Below are 19678 nucleotides of genomic sequence, written 5' to 3' on the forward strand. Positions count from 1 at the left end.
TGGTCCCCCTTTACACATCCCCACTCCCCAATTGACCTCCTTTGCATTGTTTTGATGCAGCACAAAACTCCTCCCCAGAATTCAAGCAGATGCTAGAGCCATGCTTCTGGTACAGCCTACAGAACTGTGATCTAAATAAAGCTATTTTCTTTGTAAATTATCCAGCCTCAGGTATTCCTTTAGTGTAACACAAAACAGACTAAGAAAATATATTAATTAGAGGTCAGGCGTGGTGGCTCACGCCTATAATCCCAGCACTTTGGAAGGCTGAGGTGGGCAGATCACGAGGTCAGGAGATCGAGACCATCCTGGCTAACACAGTGAAACCCCATCTCTACTAAAAATACAAAAAAAAATAAAAAATTAGCTGGGCGTGGTGGCGGGCATCTGTAGTCCCAGCTACTCAGGAGGCTGAGGCAGGAGAATGGCGTAAACCCGTGAGGCAGAGCTTGCAGTGAGCTGAGATTGTGCCACTGCATTCCAGTCTGGGCGACACAGCGAGACTCTTTTTCAAAAAAAAAAAAAAATAAATATATATATATATATATATCAGAATAGGTTTGTCGAAATTTGTCATCCATTGATTTTCTGGCAATGTGGAAATTCTAGCTTAGGCAACATATGGAGGTATATTTGGAAAGCCTGGGGCAATATTTACCTTCCCTGAATTTAATAGTACATCAAACACTTAAAAAAATTTCACCAATACTTTGAGCATTTGAGCAGGAAGCCTCATTATTGGAATAATATAGAAGCTGAGCAATGTGAACTCACCTAATAGAAACCATTATATAATCTCAATATTATCATTATTAAGCCTGAACATACATCCAGTCATTAAATTTCATAATTTAAATTAACACCTCCACTGAGAAGGTATCCTAATATTTTTCAAACACAAAACGTTCCTAATCTACATTAAAAGCCAGTGATACAGCTCATGACTACTTCTGAGTTGTGATTAATTTTTGTCACCAACTCCAGATCACAAAAAAGATAGGGTATTAACTTTAATTTCTCCTATATTGAAAACTGAGATAAGAGAATGTGAAAGACAGAGTGACATTTACAGTGTAAGTACAAAGACTGGGACATACATACACATATGCACATATATTTGGGCATGGGAACAGGAGGCTGGAAAAACTACTGCTTTTGCAGGCTCTTTCTAATAGAAAACCATCTGTGGTTAAGTAGGTCTAATAACCCAAATGGGTTTGAACCAAGCAGGGAAGATATTAAAATGGGATGATGCTAAATTATTATCAACTTATCAGAAAATTTTTAATAGATCAAGAAATAGTATGATATGAGCATCACAAAGGAATGCAATTTCTGAGGATGAAAAGTATTTTCTAAGAAAGACCAAAAAGCCCCCACACAAATTATCACATTATTAGGTACAAATCGACATTTTACCTCTCCTAAACCTCCAGTCCTCCCCTTGTTCATCCTGATAGTTTGACTGTTGCTTGGAAATCTGAGACACTTGATGCTGTAAACCCTTTCGATCACCCTCTGCTTTTGTAAGTTGTGCACGCAGTTCTTCTACCTAAACACATCGTCAAAAATCAAACATCAGTTTTCACAATCAGAAAAAGACCTACTTCAAATGGGCTATTGTAAACACAAGTTGAATCCAGGTTAATCTCCTTCCAAGCATAGTGGAACGGTTTCCTGCTCCATGTCCTCATTCCTCTCATTTATTCCACAAAGAATAAATGCATAGTTTTTCCTTCTGTGTCCATGGAGGCAAAGAATGAGATCAGATTTTTTTTTAATCACTTATTTTGTCCTCAGTCTACTCCATTACTATTAACCCAAATCAGCTTCAATTAAGTATTATACGTTTTTATATTTTTCTATTTTCACCCATTTGCTTTCATGTGAACATGGTCTATTGGTTGTTAAATTCAAGATAAATGATCATGATTTAGCATATTTTGATACTAAAATAATGCTCAAAATAAGTATGTAATAGATGCTGTTGAATAAACTCTAAACTCCTTGAAGTCAGAAACTGATTTATCTTTCTATCCTTAGACTGCTAAATTACCTAGCACATAACAGGTACTTCCAAATGACCATTAAACAAGTTAACAGTGACAAAAAGATTCAGCTAAAATCACAATGACAACCTAAACAAAGAAATATCTTGCTTCCATAACTGAAACTGGAGATTATAAGTCAGAATTCCAAACAAATCAGAATGGAATTAAATACAAATATAAACTTCTAAAAAGGAAAGTTTGAACTCTGCCAAAATTAATTCCATGTGACCACTGGCTACAGAACAAAGTCAGTGAATATTTTCAAAGATTTTGTAAAACAGGTGCTATCTTGTATTTTCAGCACCAATTGTCAAAATGTAATACTCCTTCTGAACATCTATAATGCTTGACATCTTTGCCTACCCCTAGCATATTCTGAAGGTGAGTTATATAACACACACTTCAAAACAGAAGAAAGTATAATTGCAGTTTGTATTAAACACAGACAGAGAGGCAGTGAGAAACCCATATGCCCTTATCCAATGTATGTAAGATGGTTATTTAAAGTTACTGAACTTTAAACATCAGAAGCGCCAAACTCCCATTATGGGCTGATGGAATGCAAAATGTTATACTTAATAATTAAGCCTTATCGGCCAGGTGTGATGGCTCACACCTATAATCCCAGCACTTTGGGAGGCCGAGGCAGGGGATCACGAGGTCAGGAGATGGAGACCATCCTGGCCAATATGGTGAAACCCCGTCTCTACTAAAAAAAACAAAACATTAGCCAGGTGTGGTGGCGCATGCCTGTAATCCCAGCTACCCGGAGGCCAAGGCAGTAGAATCACTTGAGCCCAGGAGGCGGAGGTTGTGGTGAACCGAGATTGCGCCACTGCAGTCCAGCCTGGCAACAGAGTGAGACTGCGTCTCCAAAAAAATAAAATAAAATAAGCCTTATCTTTGGTTTAAAAGGGTCAAGTAGTACCTTGAAAACATGAATTAAAGACAATAATGTTATTCAAAGTAACGTAAACATGCAAAGGTCTGTTTTATGTAGTTTACTTCTTCCTTTACTTCCCAATGCCTCCTGGAATAAAATTAAGCTCCTGGGAAAATTTTATCTTATACATTCAGTCTTACTTTTACACTGCTCATGCTAAGAGAGATAAGTAGTAAGTTGTAGCAGCAATCAGCAAGATACACCAACACAGTGGGGACTTTGGCTGATGTTTGTACTAGCTTTCTCTAAATTTCCCTGAAAGAATTTTATCTTTTGCTTAGGTGTGCTGATACACATTCCTTAGGAAAACATTTTTTTCTAGACCCAGGTTTTTTTTTTTTTTCCTTTCACAAAGACATTTAAATAGAGCTACTCAATCCTGATTTAATGTAAAAGTATATTATAATAACTTGCATAGACTTACCTGATGCAAAAGTGTTTCTCGGCTGCCTTCAGATTGATTCAATAACTTTCGAGATAGCTTCAATTCCTGTTCAAGCTAGAGTTTCAACAAAGGATAAATAAAAATGTCCAATGGAACAGAAGATAACTAAATTATGATGGGCACAGTTTAAAAGGAGAAAAGTGGAAAAGTTTTCAGAAGACATTCACAGCTAACATAAAAGAAATTTCTCACTATGAACATATGTCAATACTTCCATTAAAATAATGTTAATCGTATAACATGAAGTGAACTAGACCAGGCCTCAGGAAGTCGGGATCTAGTAAGTTTCACCTCAACTGTGAGTCAGTACCAGTCTCTTCTCCTTAGGCCTCCGTTCTGTCATCTCTAAAATAAAAATTTTGTATTAAACAGTCTCTGAGATCCCTTCCAGTTCTAAATCACTTTAATCTAAATTCTAAGGCAATTTTTTCCTTTAAATTAGAAAATGTAGTGTCAAATTAACTAAATTAGAATAAAAACTGCAGGGACCCAATAACTCAAAAGTTTCATCTAATTGGTGATTTCCTACATTCCTAATATTTCTAATATTTATAAGACATTCCTTAAATTTTTAAATGTCTAAATACAGAATGAGACATTTAAAATTTCCTTAATGATACTGCCATGAGATAAATATTGATAAAAAATGTGACCAGTTCAGGAGATCGAGACTATCCTGGCTAACATGGTGAAAACCCACCTCTACTAAAAATACAAAAACTTAGCCGGGTGTGGTGGTGGCGCCTGTAATCCCAGCTACTCGGGAGGCTGAGGCAGGAGAATGGCATGAACCTGGGAGGCGGAGCTTGCAGTGAGCCAAGATCGCGCCACTGTACCACAGCCTGGGCAACAGAGTGAGACTCTGTCTCAAAAAAAAAAAAAATGTGACCAGTTAAGTGACTAAATATTCTACAGACTCCTAACATGCCTAGATGATTTCAAGCTGAAATATGTAATAGGATAGAACATAAGTTTCTTAAAAATTTAGAGCTTATATGTCCTAGACTTATTTCCATTTTATAACAGTAAGGTAGTTTTATAAAAATCGCACATTTATATTAAGACGCTAGTAAGAGCTTAGATTTGTAGTACTTATTTTAAATTATCATTTCAATTGAACAACTGCTATCTGTATATTAATCCTTTAATAATTGCACATGTGGTAGGTGTGCTTATGAGAGAACATGAGAGAGCCTTGTGGTGATGGAACAGTTCTGTATCCTGATGGTGGTAGTGGTAACAAGAATCTATACAAGATAAAAATGGATTGAACTTCACACACACACACACACACACACAAACACATAAAACACAAATGAGTATATATAAAGCTGGTGAAATCTGTATAAACTAAGTAGATTGCACCAACAATTTCTTGGTTTTGATATTGAATGGCAATTATGCAAAATGCTACCACTGAGGGAAACTGGGTGCATGGGACCTCTCTGTGCATCTTGTTTTACAATATCCTATAAATCTATAATTATTTCAAAATATATCTTTAAATCTCAGTATATAATTTTTTTTAAAATTATACATGTGGCTCATAAAACAAATGTCATATTTTTTAAAAAGTAAAGTATATGTGGGGATCACAGAATCCACATAAAATACTGTCTGACCTGCTCTTTAGTCTCTATGGAGAAATAGAGTGAAGAAATCATAATTGAAGCAAAATAACTTTGAAATCAACCAAAGCCCATATTGGTCATAATCCCTGTGTAATTTCAACATCACAACTCCCAAAGGGCAAATTTGATGACCTAACATACTTCGCTTACCCTGAAAGCAGGAGGGAAGCTGCCTTTACATGAGTTGGTGAAATAAAATAAAGGAGGCAATGGTAGGTAGAAAAAAGCAATACGGAGTAAAGAACAGGGCAAATTTTCACTTCATCTTCTATTACTTTGAGCTCATCCTTAAATCTACTTATTCACAAATTAAGGAAAAGTTGTTTGGCCTCTGAATTCCTTTCTAACTCTAAAGTGCTAAGCTCTACGTGCTCATAGACATGAACACACAGTTCATAAACATGAACATAGGTCAAAGGTCATTGATATTTAATTTAATTGAATAGAAACAGAGAATGCTTTCAGAACTGGGCTGCTTACTATATCTGTCCACTATAATGAAAATGAATATAACCAAAATATTCAGTCTCCAAATGACAGGTCTTTTCTAACCCTGCAACAACGTCAAGTTCTTAAAATGTTTCCAACAAGAAAAGGTAAAGTTTAATTCACCTCTCAGAAAGCAGAGTGGTCATAGATGACAAGGTAGCAAACAACTTGCTTCTCTGTTTCCAAGAGTAAGTCCTAGCAAGTAGAAGAGCTGTTGAACCAATTGACTCCACATAGAAAGATAAAGAATTTATAGTGTTCTAAAGGATCCTGGGGACACTTTTCAAGGCACTCAACAAATACCATTGGCCCCAAACGACTTTATTCTCTGAAAGATAACTTTCAAAATCTTACTTGATTCTTCTCGGTTTCAGTTTGTATTAGCTTATTTTTTATTGCCCCCTCATGCTCATCTGCTTTAGCTTCTTGTTTCTTTAGTGCCTGGAATGAAAGAGGTGGAAAAAAAAATTATTCCAAAATATGTACAAAACTGAAAGTCACTACTAGAATTTATTATGTATTAGGGCTGAGGAAGACATGGATATGAGTTACACAAAATCTATAAATTACAACCTGCTCACTCACTGTAACCCTAAGAACGCTTCAGTGGGGACAAAATATAAACAATAAACAATTCCTGATCATCCTAATTAATATTCACTTCGTTTCCTTTTTTTCCCCATCTTTGGGAATTTTACTACATTATTTAGAGGGCCTAGATAGCTAACAGTTTTCTTGGAAACAAATATTCTTTTCTACAGTTTCCCCTCTTTAATAAAATGAGGAAAAAGAACTTTAAGAAAATACACATTTCAAAAGTTAACTATAAAAGTGTTTGCTTTGGTTTGTTTCTATGTTAAAACAAAATTAAACTTAAAGGGGAAAATTATACTTGGAACTGTCTTTCATAATATCTGAAATGCATTCCATTTGCTTAAAAAATATTTTTAACAATTTTAGTGTTTAGACTTAGCAAGGTGTATGTGTAAAGTCCATACGACTTGTGAAAAGCCAAGCTTCCAGAAGCTTTTCCAACAAAATCAACAGAAAACCAATTTTTAGGCAAACAGCAAAATATGTTAAAAACTGCTTTGATGCAAGTATACTCAATCAATTTCAGCTCCCTCTGCCATAATTCCAACTCAAATAGAAATTGAGTAAAGAGGCAGAGAGGCATCAACAAAATGAAAAATAATTTTGATTTGAGAATAATAATATTATCACACTTTTGTAGTGTTTAGTATGTCCAGGCATTCTTCTTCTCCTTACATATAATAAATAAATATATTACATATGTTCAAAATATACATTTACTCTTCATGATGATTCTATGAATTATTATTATTCCAAGCCCATTTTATTAAAGGGGAAATTGGAGCACAAGAAGTTGAATCATTTGCCTAACGTCACTCACCTACTTAGTGACAGAGATAGGATACAGATTATGGCTGCCTGCCTCTTAACAACTGAGTACACTGCTTCTTCATATTGAAATAATAATACCAAACTTAAAGGGTAGTGATGAAAACTCAATGGTTTGATATCTGTAGAGCACATAAAGCAATGTCTGGCTCCCAGCAAATGTGCAATAAAATGCAACTATTATTATTGGTAATAATAATAGACTGGGTAACAGAGTGAGATCCTCAAAAAAAATTACATAAAAAAAATCAAAATTTCTACATTTAAGTTGGTTGAATAAAAGAAACTAATTCTCTTGGATACTTAGAAATTTGCTAAAATAATATTGTGCTACTCCTTTCTTCCTTACTTTCCCCTTACAACATCTAATAAGTTATTTATAATATTGCTTTTCCAAAATAATGTACTTTTCTATTATAGCTCTACTTGCTGCCTAAAACTGTATTTAATAGTCTCCTTTTTTCAATTTCTCCTTTTCCTCTAACTATACATAAGTCTTAAAAAATTTTTGTGAATGATAACTTAAATTCTATTGTTTTCAATAAGGAGCAAAAGTGAGATACTAAGGAACAATCCAAAGCAAATTACTACATTTCCACTATATCATCTAGAAATGCCATTAAGTTTGAACACTAGCTCTGCTTTCTATATACCATGAGTCAGTAAACAAGAAAACACAAATGCAATACTGTAGCCTAGAATATTGAATCATTTTCTACATTATCTAGTTTAAAATGAAAGACAAAGAAGGAAAAGCTAACACTTAAGGGCCATTAAATATATATTGATGCACCTGTAAACACTGAAAACACAAGCAATACTCAAAGAGAGACATTTTTAAATTAGCCAAATCAAAATTACAAGCCATTTCTTTAAACCTTAATAATAAACGTTAACTAATTTACTACCTTTTTTTAAGGGTGTAAGCCTGCACTGGATTTCTTTTCCATTTGACTTAAATCAAGCAACTTAGAATTATGGTAAAACTGACCCAGTAAAAGCAGTTATAAAAGAAGAAAAAAAAAATCACATGCCAATGAATTTCAATAATTATGTTATTTTGTTCTTTAAAGCTTGTTTGTTTCCTAACAGCAGTTTAGCTAAAAGCTATCACGTGCCCTGCTCCAGGATTTAGATTGTCTTTTACACGTTTAAGATCACAGCAACAACACTGAGCCTTAATAGAGGGTCCCCAGGGCACATTTAAATCTTTAATAACAACAATTTTTCTTCTTTCCCTTAAGTGTGTCGTATCGTGTATTGTACTACTGCATTTCCTTAGAAGTAGGTGATTCTAAACTCTCATAGTTACATATAGTGGAAAAAAAAATGTAGCTTTTCCTTTTAGAGAGTAGTAAAAAGGGGAAAAGAAAAATGTTTGTAGACCTCTCACTTAACTATAAAAATCTCTACCACATTGACAACAAGCATGTTTATCAAGAGGCTCTAACAGACAACACACTCCAAGATGTAGAACAAATAGGGAATTAAAGGCCCTTTGTCTGCTTTAAATGGACCAGCAAGCTTGGTTAAGAATGATGGCATGGGAATGAAATAAAAATCACATGTTAATTCCCACACAGGCCAATGAAATTTCCGGAGAAAAATTATAAACATAACCTACCCCAAGTTATCCTAATCACTCAGCAGTGCTACAATTGCACGCCTTTGGTCACAAGGGCAAGAACATGTAGATCATTTACTGGTAAAGTAACAACACTACAGAAAAATAAGTATGTGCTCATATTAAACAGTCAACATCATTTACTTGAAAGTACAAACTATCAAATCAGATTTTTTCCAGTAACAATAAAGAATGAAGAAGTTATATCACTAAACACTAGAAAATCATTGTTCTTACTATATTTTGTAATTAAACTCTTCACATGGGTAGAAAATAAAAGCCAGTGGACAAATATTTTAAGCTTAACAGAATATAATGTGATTCCAATCCAAATTAGACCACATGAGCTATAAACTGAAGTTATATGTTGTTTATATTTATCTATATTAAAATTTTGAGGTAGCTTTAAGGACACTTTCAATCAAGCAAAAACTTAACTCTAGTACTGAGTATGTATAAAACACTATCATGGAAACTTTATTTAATTAAAAATTTTTTTAAGATGGAAATCTGATGTCTATCTCAAAAATTCTTTTTGGACGCCTAAACACAGGTCCAAAGGCATCAAACATTAATAAAATAATACATATATTTAAAAGGACTCTATATGCATAATACAGCAGGATTTTATTGCTCAGAACATGTACTACTAATTTATATTAACACATACTTTTTTTGTCATGTTCTTTGAATTTCTAAATTATGCTTTTTCCCAAATCAAGTTAGAGATTCCTCCCCCATGAGAACTAGCTAAAGTAATGGAAAATTTTAGCCTTTAAGTTCATCCAGTTGGGGATTATCTGTGCCAACAAAAATCAAAACAAAAAAAATTAAGTTTCTTTTCAAGGCAAAAAAAAACAAAACAATGCATTCATATTCTAAATCCCTGAACCAATATCTAATTTAAAAATAGCTAAGTGGATATTACTTAAATTGTTCAAAGAAATTTATTTTTCAGCCATGACCAAGGAAAGGAAATTCTACAACAACTACAACTAAAAAAATAAAAAATAAAACAAACCACACACACCACACGCTTTGGTAGGTGAAAAGTAGAAATGCTTGATAGAAGTCCAAAAGGAATTCAATACTGATACTATTATGATACCACACAAACTTAAGGATATCAAAGTAAGAGAGAAATTCAAAAAACTTGGTACGAATTGAACCGTGTGTATTTTCCAGATGGAAATGGTAAGCACATAAGTCACAAAATACAACAATTCCTCTTTTTCAAAGGGTAATATCCAATATCATGTAGTTAAGTAGGATCGATCATAAGTTAAACACTATTTCTAATAGTAATAGTAATCCTTAATAACATTCCTTAAAGATACCTGTGGTATTTAAACATAAAGCTCAAGGTTTTATTTTAAGAATGGCCGAGATTTTTTTTTTTTTCTCTTCTAATAAGATGTTTATTATTTCAAGAATCCCAAAAATACACAAGGGCTCTTATAGGAATTATCTTGGTGGAAGAGATGGATGCTTTTTACTGACCTATTTTCCCCAGTGAACAAATAAACTTCTTGGTTCCACTATGCCCATACCTACGGAATCTACCACTGTTTAGGGCACCCAGTGTCAACGAACCCAAACAAGGTCAAGGGTTCAGTCACAAATTCCCTTTGCTCTGTTTCGTGGACACAATCTTTACCCTAAACCTAGCCAAGGGCCTCACAGAAGGCTAACTAGACCAGAGATTATGAATGAATCCGCAAAAATTCAATACCATGACTATAATAATAACTCAAAGATAAAACCGCTGTTGACTAGTGTCAGGATTTCATTCTTCAAATGTTGTAAATTTGCCAATCTGCAAAACAAAACCTTAATTACTTCATAAAAAAGCCAGTATGCTAAAAAGACATACAAGTCTTTTAACTTCTTTAATTCAAAAGCAACAATGGTAATGAGTATTATTCCCTAACATGCCATTGCTTTTACTGGAACAGATTATATTTTTATGCAATCTTTAACTTAATAAAAATCTTGCAAGTAAAGTTAAATGTGAGCCCAACAAGTGCACTTTCCAGGATTTCCTTCAAAATCAAAAAACAAATGCTCCTAGAAGAAGGTCTGTTTTTATCTGAGTAGTTTGCTCTCAAAAAGAGATGCATAGTTTTATTAGAAATCCACAGTAATATAATACTTCATTTGACTTTCTAAATGCAGGACCACTGAGTTAGGATTGTTGACAAATAGAAGATCATAGATAATTATGGAAATTTAATTTAGAATTTCTCAAGTTGTATATCTTTGAACAGAAAGCTCTGTAAATATACAACATCTTTCAGTGTCCAGAGTTAGAGGATGTTATTTTATGCCTTTGGATTTAGGAGGATTTTTTTTTGTTTTTCACTATTTTCTAATAAAAATAAAACAGTAGTAAGTCAATGAATAAGTCTATCTGTAGCAAAATGGTTTTTGTTTGTACAATATTACTATGCACTCAGTAGTTGCCCAATAAATATTAATTGATAATGATGGAAATGGGCTTTATAAACAGATGGCCTAGCATAAATTCACTGAAAACATAGACAGAAACATTCCACTCTTCAAGAAAAGCATAACATAGAAATTGAACAAGTCCTGCACACAGAAAATCTCAGTCTATTGTCAGGCAGCTGTTCAGTCAACAGGAGCAGCAGACATTTTTCATCATCATCATAGCATTAACAGCATTAAATGTCTATTTGCATATGGTGCTGCAAAAAAGTGACTCGCACAGATTCATGCTAGTCTTATTTGTTATAATTTACAATGACAATATTGGCAAGAACATATAATACACATAGCAAAGTAGAAGTGATTAAACATACTTTGAGATATAGTAATATGTGGTATGAACATAAAATATGTGTCAGGCTTAAACACAACTCACAGTAGCAATAAGAGTATTTATCTATCATATAAACTTCTACTATTCCCCAATAGAATTACAAGTGCTTTACAAGAACACTTACACATATGCTGAAATACTAAGTAGAATAAAGAAAGAAGTCAGAGGCCATAATAGAGTAAGTAATGACTCTTCAAGAACCCAGAAAGTGAATATAATCCCAGTAGTTACCAGTGGGGAAAGAAGAGATAAAAGAAGAACAAAAAAATCATATGGGGACTAGCTCATAGTTAATAGGATGGTAGGATCAAGGAACCTATAAGCAAATTTATCAACCCAGGAAGACATCCTGAAAAACACACATTTTACAAAAATACTTAAATAAGAAAATGTAAGATAACATACATGGTAGAATTTTGGAGAAAGACCGTTAAAATGAGGAACTGAATGGAGCAAAAAGTACATTGCAAGCATTTAATAATTAATAGCCTTTAGTATTATTTTCTTAATAAAGTAAAAAGCTTCAGAAGACATGACATAAATGTTAATTAATAGAAATCAGATAATAAGAACTTCACGACAACTTACATTTATACATCATCTCATAAAACTGCACCCTTCAATGAATCCAAAAGCTAACAGCTGGCATTCTACTACTTCTATGATGTAGAATACATTTCTAAACTTTCAACTTTTGTTTTAGCATTATTCAATACTAGGCCACTGAAATATATTATCAAACTGGAATATTCTTTAATCCAGCCAACTATTTCCCAATACTAGAAATATAATATAGCTTGTGGAGACACTCTAAAATATCTAAGAAGCTAGCTTGCTCTGTAAATGGAAATTCAAATATCAAGTAGAAGGTTGAAAGAGACATCCTCCAAGGTCTCTTCAGAATTCTCTTCTATAGAAGCGTTGGGGGAAAAAATCTCTTTCACTGAAAAAAATATTAAAAGCGTTTTAGTGTCATCTGTAAGAGGTGGAATAAGGGGGCAAGGATGGAAATCAAGAAAAAGACTAAAAAGGCAACTGAAGAGCATGATGTATCTCAGACCCGCCTGTTTCAAGCTGTGTCAAATAGCATTCAAACGCCTTTGAAAACTAAATCCTATAATAGTCAATCGTTCTTCACCATCCATTTCCTTTTTATCAGCATGTTGACATTAATGGCTCTCTCACAGTCTTATAAAGAACAGAGAACAGTGTTTATTTCATCCTTGCAAAGAAAAAGTGTGTTATTTGTTACCACAAGTAACAAATATAAAGAAGAAAATAATTAGCATGATGTATGATGATAGGATGAAGAGCAATGGTTTGAATCAAAATGATAGTAAGTCAAAATTTATGTAAGTGTTTCAGCCATTGACTTGTAAAGTGCTTGACATGTAACAACAAGCAATGGGGCAGAATCACATTCATAAAGAATTTCCTAAAATAATGTAAAAACACAGTCTTAGCAAAAATGCCACCTCTCTCACCCAAACTTTTTCCAAGGGGCCATGTAGAGGTAATTATTTCCCCTCTGAGATATTCTGTAGACTACACAAATGTGGAATAATGCCCTTACTGCATTACAATGACAGTTAATATCTCTATTTCCTCAACTAAACTAGGAGTTCCTAAAAGGTGAGACAGTATTTTAGGTATCTTTAAAACCCTAGTCCCCAGCACAGTACCTGAATTATATTAGGTACATGATAGTATTGGGCAAATGAATATTTTACTGAATGAACAGTTACTAGATAGTATGCAATATTTATTCATTCATTCCTTCAAGAAACACTTACTGGGCCCCTACTCTATGCTAAGCAATGGTCTTGGTACTGGGGATACAGCAACGAGCAAAACAGGTAAGTCCCTACCTTCATAAAGCCTGCATTCTGGTTAAGGGGACAGATGGTTGACAGATAATGAAAGTGTTAAGAAAACATACAACAGTGCAAGGGGCTCAGGAGTGAAGGAGTATTTTATCTATGATAGTCAATAAGGGCTTTCTGAAGTAGAGTTCTGAACATGAGGGCACAAACCGTACAATTGTTTCAGAGCTGAAAATTCTTAGCTGTGGGAACAGAAAGTGCAAATGTCCAGGAGGAGGAGGTACCTGGTATATCCATGGAAAAGCAAGACAGCTAGGATGGTTAGCCTATAGTTGGCAAGAAGAACAATAATACAAAATTAGGGGCTAGGCGTGGTGGCTCACGCCTTTAATCCCAGCACTTTGAGAGGCCAAGGCGGGAGAAACACTTGAGGCCAGGAGTTTGAGACCAGCCTGGTCAACATGATGAAACTCCATCTCCACTTAAAATACAAAAAAAAAATTAGCTGGGTGTTGTGGCACGTGCCTGTAATTCCAACTACTCAGGAGGCTGAGGCAGAGAATCGCTTGAACCCAGGAGGCAGAGGCTGCAGTGAGCCAAGATCGTGCCACTGCACTCCAGCCTGGGAGACAGAATGAGACTACATCTCAAAAAAAAAAATAAATAAAAGGAGGAAAGAAAGAAAATTAGGGTGAGAGGAATTCAGAAACCAGATCAGAGGGGCTCTATTTCTATAAATAAACCATTGATTAGCCGGACATCGTGGCACATGCCTGTAATCCCAGATACTCGGGAGGCTGAGGCATAAGAATCACTTGAACCTGGGAGGTGGCGGCTGCAGTGAGCCAAGATCATGCCACTGCACTCTAGCCTGGGCAACAGAGTGAGACTGTCTCAAAAAAAAAGAAAAGAAACCATTGAAGGGTCTTGAAGAAAGATGTGACATTATCTGATTCTGTAAAAGATCACAAGGAGGTAAGAATGGAAGCAAGGAGGCTATGGCATTAGCCCGAGCAAGAGAGGAGATGTAGTGGTAGAAGATGAATAGTTTCCAATTTAAAAAAAAAATTTTTTTAAATACAGCTGACAAAATTTAATGATAGACTTAGTGTAAAGAACAGGAGAAAAGGAGAGGCAAGGACATAAAGGTTTTAAAATATAAAACAAATTATTTTATCAAGATGGTTATCCATCTGTTTAAGAAGAAATACATGAGCTACTTATTTCAATGAACCACACAAAAAGAGTAAGATTTTGCACCTTCCAAACAAGTTCACACGTCAGGAGGAGAAAGAACTGGAAACTGGGAGCTCCAGAGACCCAAGTTTGCCCACACTTTGTGGCTTTGAATCACAGCATCACTGTAACTTGATTCCTCATCCAAGACTAATACTAGTGAGGAAAGCTTCAGGATCTCATTCTCGGATAATAAACATAAAACTGTAACTTTTTCTCACAACCATACAAGATGCATTAAATGATGAGATAATAAGGTTATAGTTCTAAATACTACCCTAATACTTGACCACAGTACGGACAAACGTATATTAGAAATAACCTTAACAGTTTCTCGTTTTTTGAGCAATAAATAATTAATACCACAACTTTAATATTTTGTAAACAGGGATTTGGGGTACTCAATAGAAATACAAATTAACTAGAAATGCAATGAGTCATGAGAGCTATTAAAAATGCTTTTCTAACAACTAAACAAAAAAACAGGCAAAGGATATTCTATCTGTTGGATAAGCTATCCAACAGAACACCAATAGGAAATAAATATAATTGGGTGGGTGGACAACAGTGTACAAAAGGAAATCACCACCAAAAACAAGAAAATAATAATTAGGAGAAAGAGGTTTAGGTCTGTATAAAATGAGTATTTAGAGAAAGCATCTTTTGGAAAATTCTGCATGCACAGCTTCGAAATATTAAAAGTGGAAAAGGGAATGGGAATATATGATTCCCGTGAAATAAATGCTCATATCAAATTATAACCTGTTTTACTAGATATAAATAGTTTTCTTCCATAGAGGGACAGAGGGAAGGAGGAAGGAAGAAGGGAAAAACCTGTAACCCTGAAGAGGAAGCATGAAACTATAATACAAAGGCACAGAAATGACAGTTTTCATTATAAATACAGCAGGTGTCTTCATATAAAATACACAATGTGTCATACTTTTTAACAGTGGAGAGTAACACCGTTTCAAATTTAAATTTTTAATAACAGTTAAATAATTAGATTTTGTCATTTGTGAGGCTAGTGCCAAGTACACTTTCAGAAAGCCCTAAGAGTTGAGAGTATACACACTGTAAAGAATTGTTTTTCAATAAACTTGGCCAACTTTAATAAACACTGCCTACTACGTCACAATTAATGGTTCAACACTGACGACTAGTGGTCAAAACACGTAGTAATTCCCTATCAAGTATTCTATGACTTGTATCAATTTATTTAAAACATTTAATGCAAATTATGTTAAAACCTAAATTAAAAGAGCTTGCCCTTACAAGCATTCAGAAAAACACATAAAAAAAAGGAATTGTATCTGCAAAGTCTCTTTAAAAATTCTTCTGTCCATTATATGCAGTGTCTCAAAACAAAAGTCAATCAGCATTTGCTGTCAACTTACAAAGGAAACAGTTCCATGAAGTGTCAGTTTACCCACGCTCACACAGCTATATTAACACTCTTCAGAAATCCATAATTAATATTTCAAAGAGGCCTACATTTACAGTGCATGTATCTGGGCATCTCCATTCTAAATTTCTTTTTCAAACTTCGTTAAACACAAAGATATGAAAAATCCAGCTGTCTTTATTAAATTGTCAGTATAGTTTGAAAACCAGCAACCCACTACACGAAAATGTTATTTTTATAGAGTTGAATTATGTTTAATTTAACTATGATTGAATTCTTGAAGAATGTTTATGGAATTTTGATTATATCATTGTAACTACTATATAATTAAACTTCAAATAAGTTTAAATTGTTTAACTTTTATTTTGTGTCTTCAGGAATGAGAGCAGTAGAGTAGCACAAGGTATAAAAATCTTGGAGTGAAATTTATCAAGAATGTTATATGCAGCTGAACAATCATTTACATTTGGAAACATCAATTTCTTTAGCACCTGTTCAGTGAGCTCTGTGTGATAAACACTGTACTACATGTTGCAGAAACAAGAGTAAACACGATGCACAAAGCCCCTCCAATGGAGTCTACATTCTTTGGCAAAGGCATATAATAGCACAAGTAAACAAACAATAATTATAGTTTGTGGTAATGCTATTTTTAAAAATAGAGTAATATGATACATGATAGTGAGCAATGGAGCTGAAGGGGCGATTTTAGAAGGGGAGGAGGAACAGGAAAGTTTTCCCTAAAGATGTGACAATTGAGCCTGAGGAATGAGAAGGGAGAAGTTATACCGAGTCAGAAGAAAAATGTTCCAGTAAGACACTGAGATGAATACAATGTAGCTGGAACATAGATATCTTAGACTAATAAGTACTGTATGTTTAAAATTTTAGAACAGCTATCAAAAGAACAGAAATATAATCTACAGCTCCAAAGCAAACAGAAAGTATCAAAATGAATATATAATATATTCCATTCCAAATAGAAATGGGAAAAAGAAACAAAAAGAGAAGTTAAAAAAAATAAGATGATAAAAACACTTTAAAATATTCCAATAATCACAGAAAGTATAAAATGACTAAAGTAACCATTACTTTATAAGATAAAGTTATTTTTAACTTAAGCAATAAGGTATTTCGTAAGAAACATGGAAAAATGGAAATACTAAGGAAAGATTAAAGAGGGAAAATGATATGCCATGAATAAAGTAGTCTTAAGAATGTTAAAATCAAGAGGCACACCAGGTAGTATTTTTTAAATAATTGACCAAGAAGTAATTTAATTATACATGAGATACCACACACACAAAACAGATAAAAGAAAACTGACACAAATCACAGGGAGAAACTGATAATCTTTATAATAATGAGAAGCTTTAGAGTGATATATTTACTAAGAAAACAGAAGAACAGAACAACAAAATTCACAAATGACCTATTAAATGTATATGTGTGTATGTACGCATGTACGACATGTACAAGCACATAAAATTCTGCATCCAAAACACAGAAAAATATTTGTTTCTTACTCTGGAGTACTTACAAAAAATTGATCATAGAATTAGGTCAAAATGGAAGTTTCAACAACTTTCAAAGGAGTTAAATTAAAAACAATAAAGAATTTTAAAATAAGCATACATACATTTCTGAAAATACCGAAAGACATTCCTAAATAAGTCTTGAGTTATAGAGAGAATTGTAGCAAATTATAAAAGATTTTGAAAAAACACTACCATAAAAGTATAACAAAGCATATGGTAATTTGGTTAAATTTTCATTATTCATTTTAAAAAACAGAAAAATCAATCAAACATTCAATTTTCAAACCTAAAAAATAAAACAGAATAATCTTTTAGATGAAGAGAAAGAAAGAGTAACAGAGTTAAGAGCAGAAGTTAATGAAGCAATAAACAAAGCTGGTCAAAAAGAAAACTAATAATACTATTTCTAGCAAGACATTAAACATGAATTACCAAATTGACTTAATAAACAAGCTATACAAGCCAATAAACATTAAAAAAAATTAGGAATCTGCTGCATCAAAAAGATAACAGGCACAAATTGTTTTATGGGTAAGTTTCAACAAACATTCAAGAAATAGACAATCCCTCTCTTACACAAAACTAAACCACAAAATAGGAGAAGAAGGTTTCCACCTAATTCATTTTATGAGACTAATGTAACCATGCTTCTAAAACCAAAAACGTCAGTGCAAGAAAAACTGATCTCAATCATAAACACAAATATAAAAATCCTAAGAAAAAAATAGCAAATTAATTCAGCAATGTGTAAAAAAAAACAAAACATTATAATCAAAGTTCTCAGGAATGCAAGGAGGGCTCAATATCTATTGATGGAATCAACCATATTTAAATCAATATATTTAAATATCCAAAGTTAAGTGCACAGCAAGAATATTTGATAAATTTCACAACCCATTCATGATTTTTAAAATAAATAAATAAATAACAAACATCTCTTGGCAACCTAGGAATAGAAGGCAATGTTCTTAATGTGACAAAGGTTAGCACTAAAAAGTCAGGGCAAACACCACACAACAACATTTAACACTTAAGAATCATACAAATATGGAAGTAACACAAGAATTCTTGCTATCTTTGCTTCCATTCAATATTAGACTTCAGGTTCTAACCAGTGTAAGAAGATAAAACAAAAAAGAAAAGAATTATAAAGAAAGAGACTAAGGCCGGGAGTGGTGACTCGAGCCTGTAATCCCAGCACTTTGGGAGGCCGAGACGGGCGGATCACGAGGTCAGGAGATCGAGACCAGCCTGGCTAACACAGTGAAACCCCGTCTCTACCAAAAAAAATACAAAAAACTAGCCAGGCAAGGTGGCGGGCACCTGTAGTCCCAGCTACTCGGGAGGCTGAGGCAGGAGAATGGCATAGACCCGGGAGGCGGAGCTTGCAGTGAGCTGAGATCCGGCCACTGCACTCCAGCCTGGGCAACAGAGTGAGACTCCATCTCAAAAAAAAAAAAAAAAAAGAAAGAGACTAAATTGCCTTTAATTTCAAATGATATGATTATCTATACACTAAGATAGTATGTCAGTAAAGCTATTAAGAAATTATAAGAATTAATAAGGGCATTGAGAAAAATTGTTGGATATAAGAACCACATATAAAGCCACTTGTACCCCTGTATACTATAAATAATCAATTAGAGATGCAATTTTTTAAAAAATCCCATTCCAAATAGAAAGAAAAACCATAAGGTACCTAAGAATAAGTCTAACAAAAGAGATCTAAGAAATTTATACAGACAGTTATAAAACATTATTGGAAAATATTAGAAAAGACCTTCTCTTTAAATCAGTCTGTACTTAATACAATCGTAATCAAAATGCCAGCATGATTTTTCATGGAATAGGACAAGAGATTTTCATTATCATTTACCAAAAGATAATAAAACCTATAATCATTAAGAAAGAGTGATATTACTATAGGGATTGACAAGCAAATCAACAGCAAAGCATGTAGAGGCCAGACAGATATAGTAGGAAACTAGATATATAACAGATGTGGCATTTAAATTAGAGTGGAAATAACCAATTTTTATTCAAAAATGATACTGAAGCAACTGATGAGTCATATAAAAAGTGAATTAGATTCCTTCCTCTCTCCTATTAAAAAAAAAAAAAAAAATCTCCGGCGGAGAGAAATCCCAAATGATCCAATATTTTAAAATGAGCAAAAGTCATACACAGGCATTCTATGTAAGCACAAATGCAAACTGCCAAGAGATGTGT

General features: G+C 33.7%; 1 protein-coding gene across 2 annotated transcripts in view; it reads right to left on the reverse strand.

Moving 5' to 3' along the window:
• CEP128 (centrosomal protein 128) overlaps positions 1-19678 on the reverse strand; it is a 460860-nt gene that overhangs the window by 355016 nt on the left and 86166 nt on the right. For both annotated transcript variants that reach the window (XM_030931469.1, XM_030931470.1), the window contains 3 exons: positions 5914-6000; positions 3419-3493; positions 1420-1552 (listed from right to left, as the gene is read on the reverse strand). In XM_030931469.1, coding sequence (XP_030787329.1) covers positions 1420-1552; positions 3419-3493; positions 5914-6000 — 295 coding nt within the window. The remainder of the gene's footprint in view (positions 1-1419; positions 1553-3418; positions 3494-5913; positions 6001-19678) is intronic.

The sequence above is a fragment of the Rhinopithecus roxellana genome, chromosome 5 (genome assembly GCF_007565055.1).
Source record: "Rhinopithecus roxellana isolate Shanxi Qingling chromosome 5, ASM756505v1, whole genome shotgun sequence".
Classification (NCBI taxonomy): domain Eukaryota; kingdom Metazoa; phylum Chordata; class Mammalia; order Primates; family Cercopithecidae; genus Rhinopithecus; species Rhinopithecus roxellana.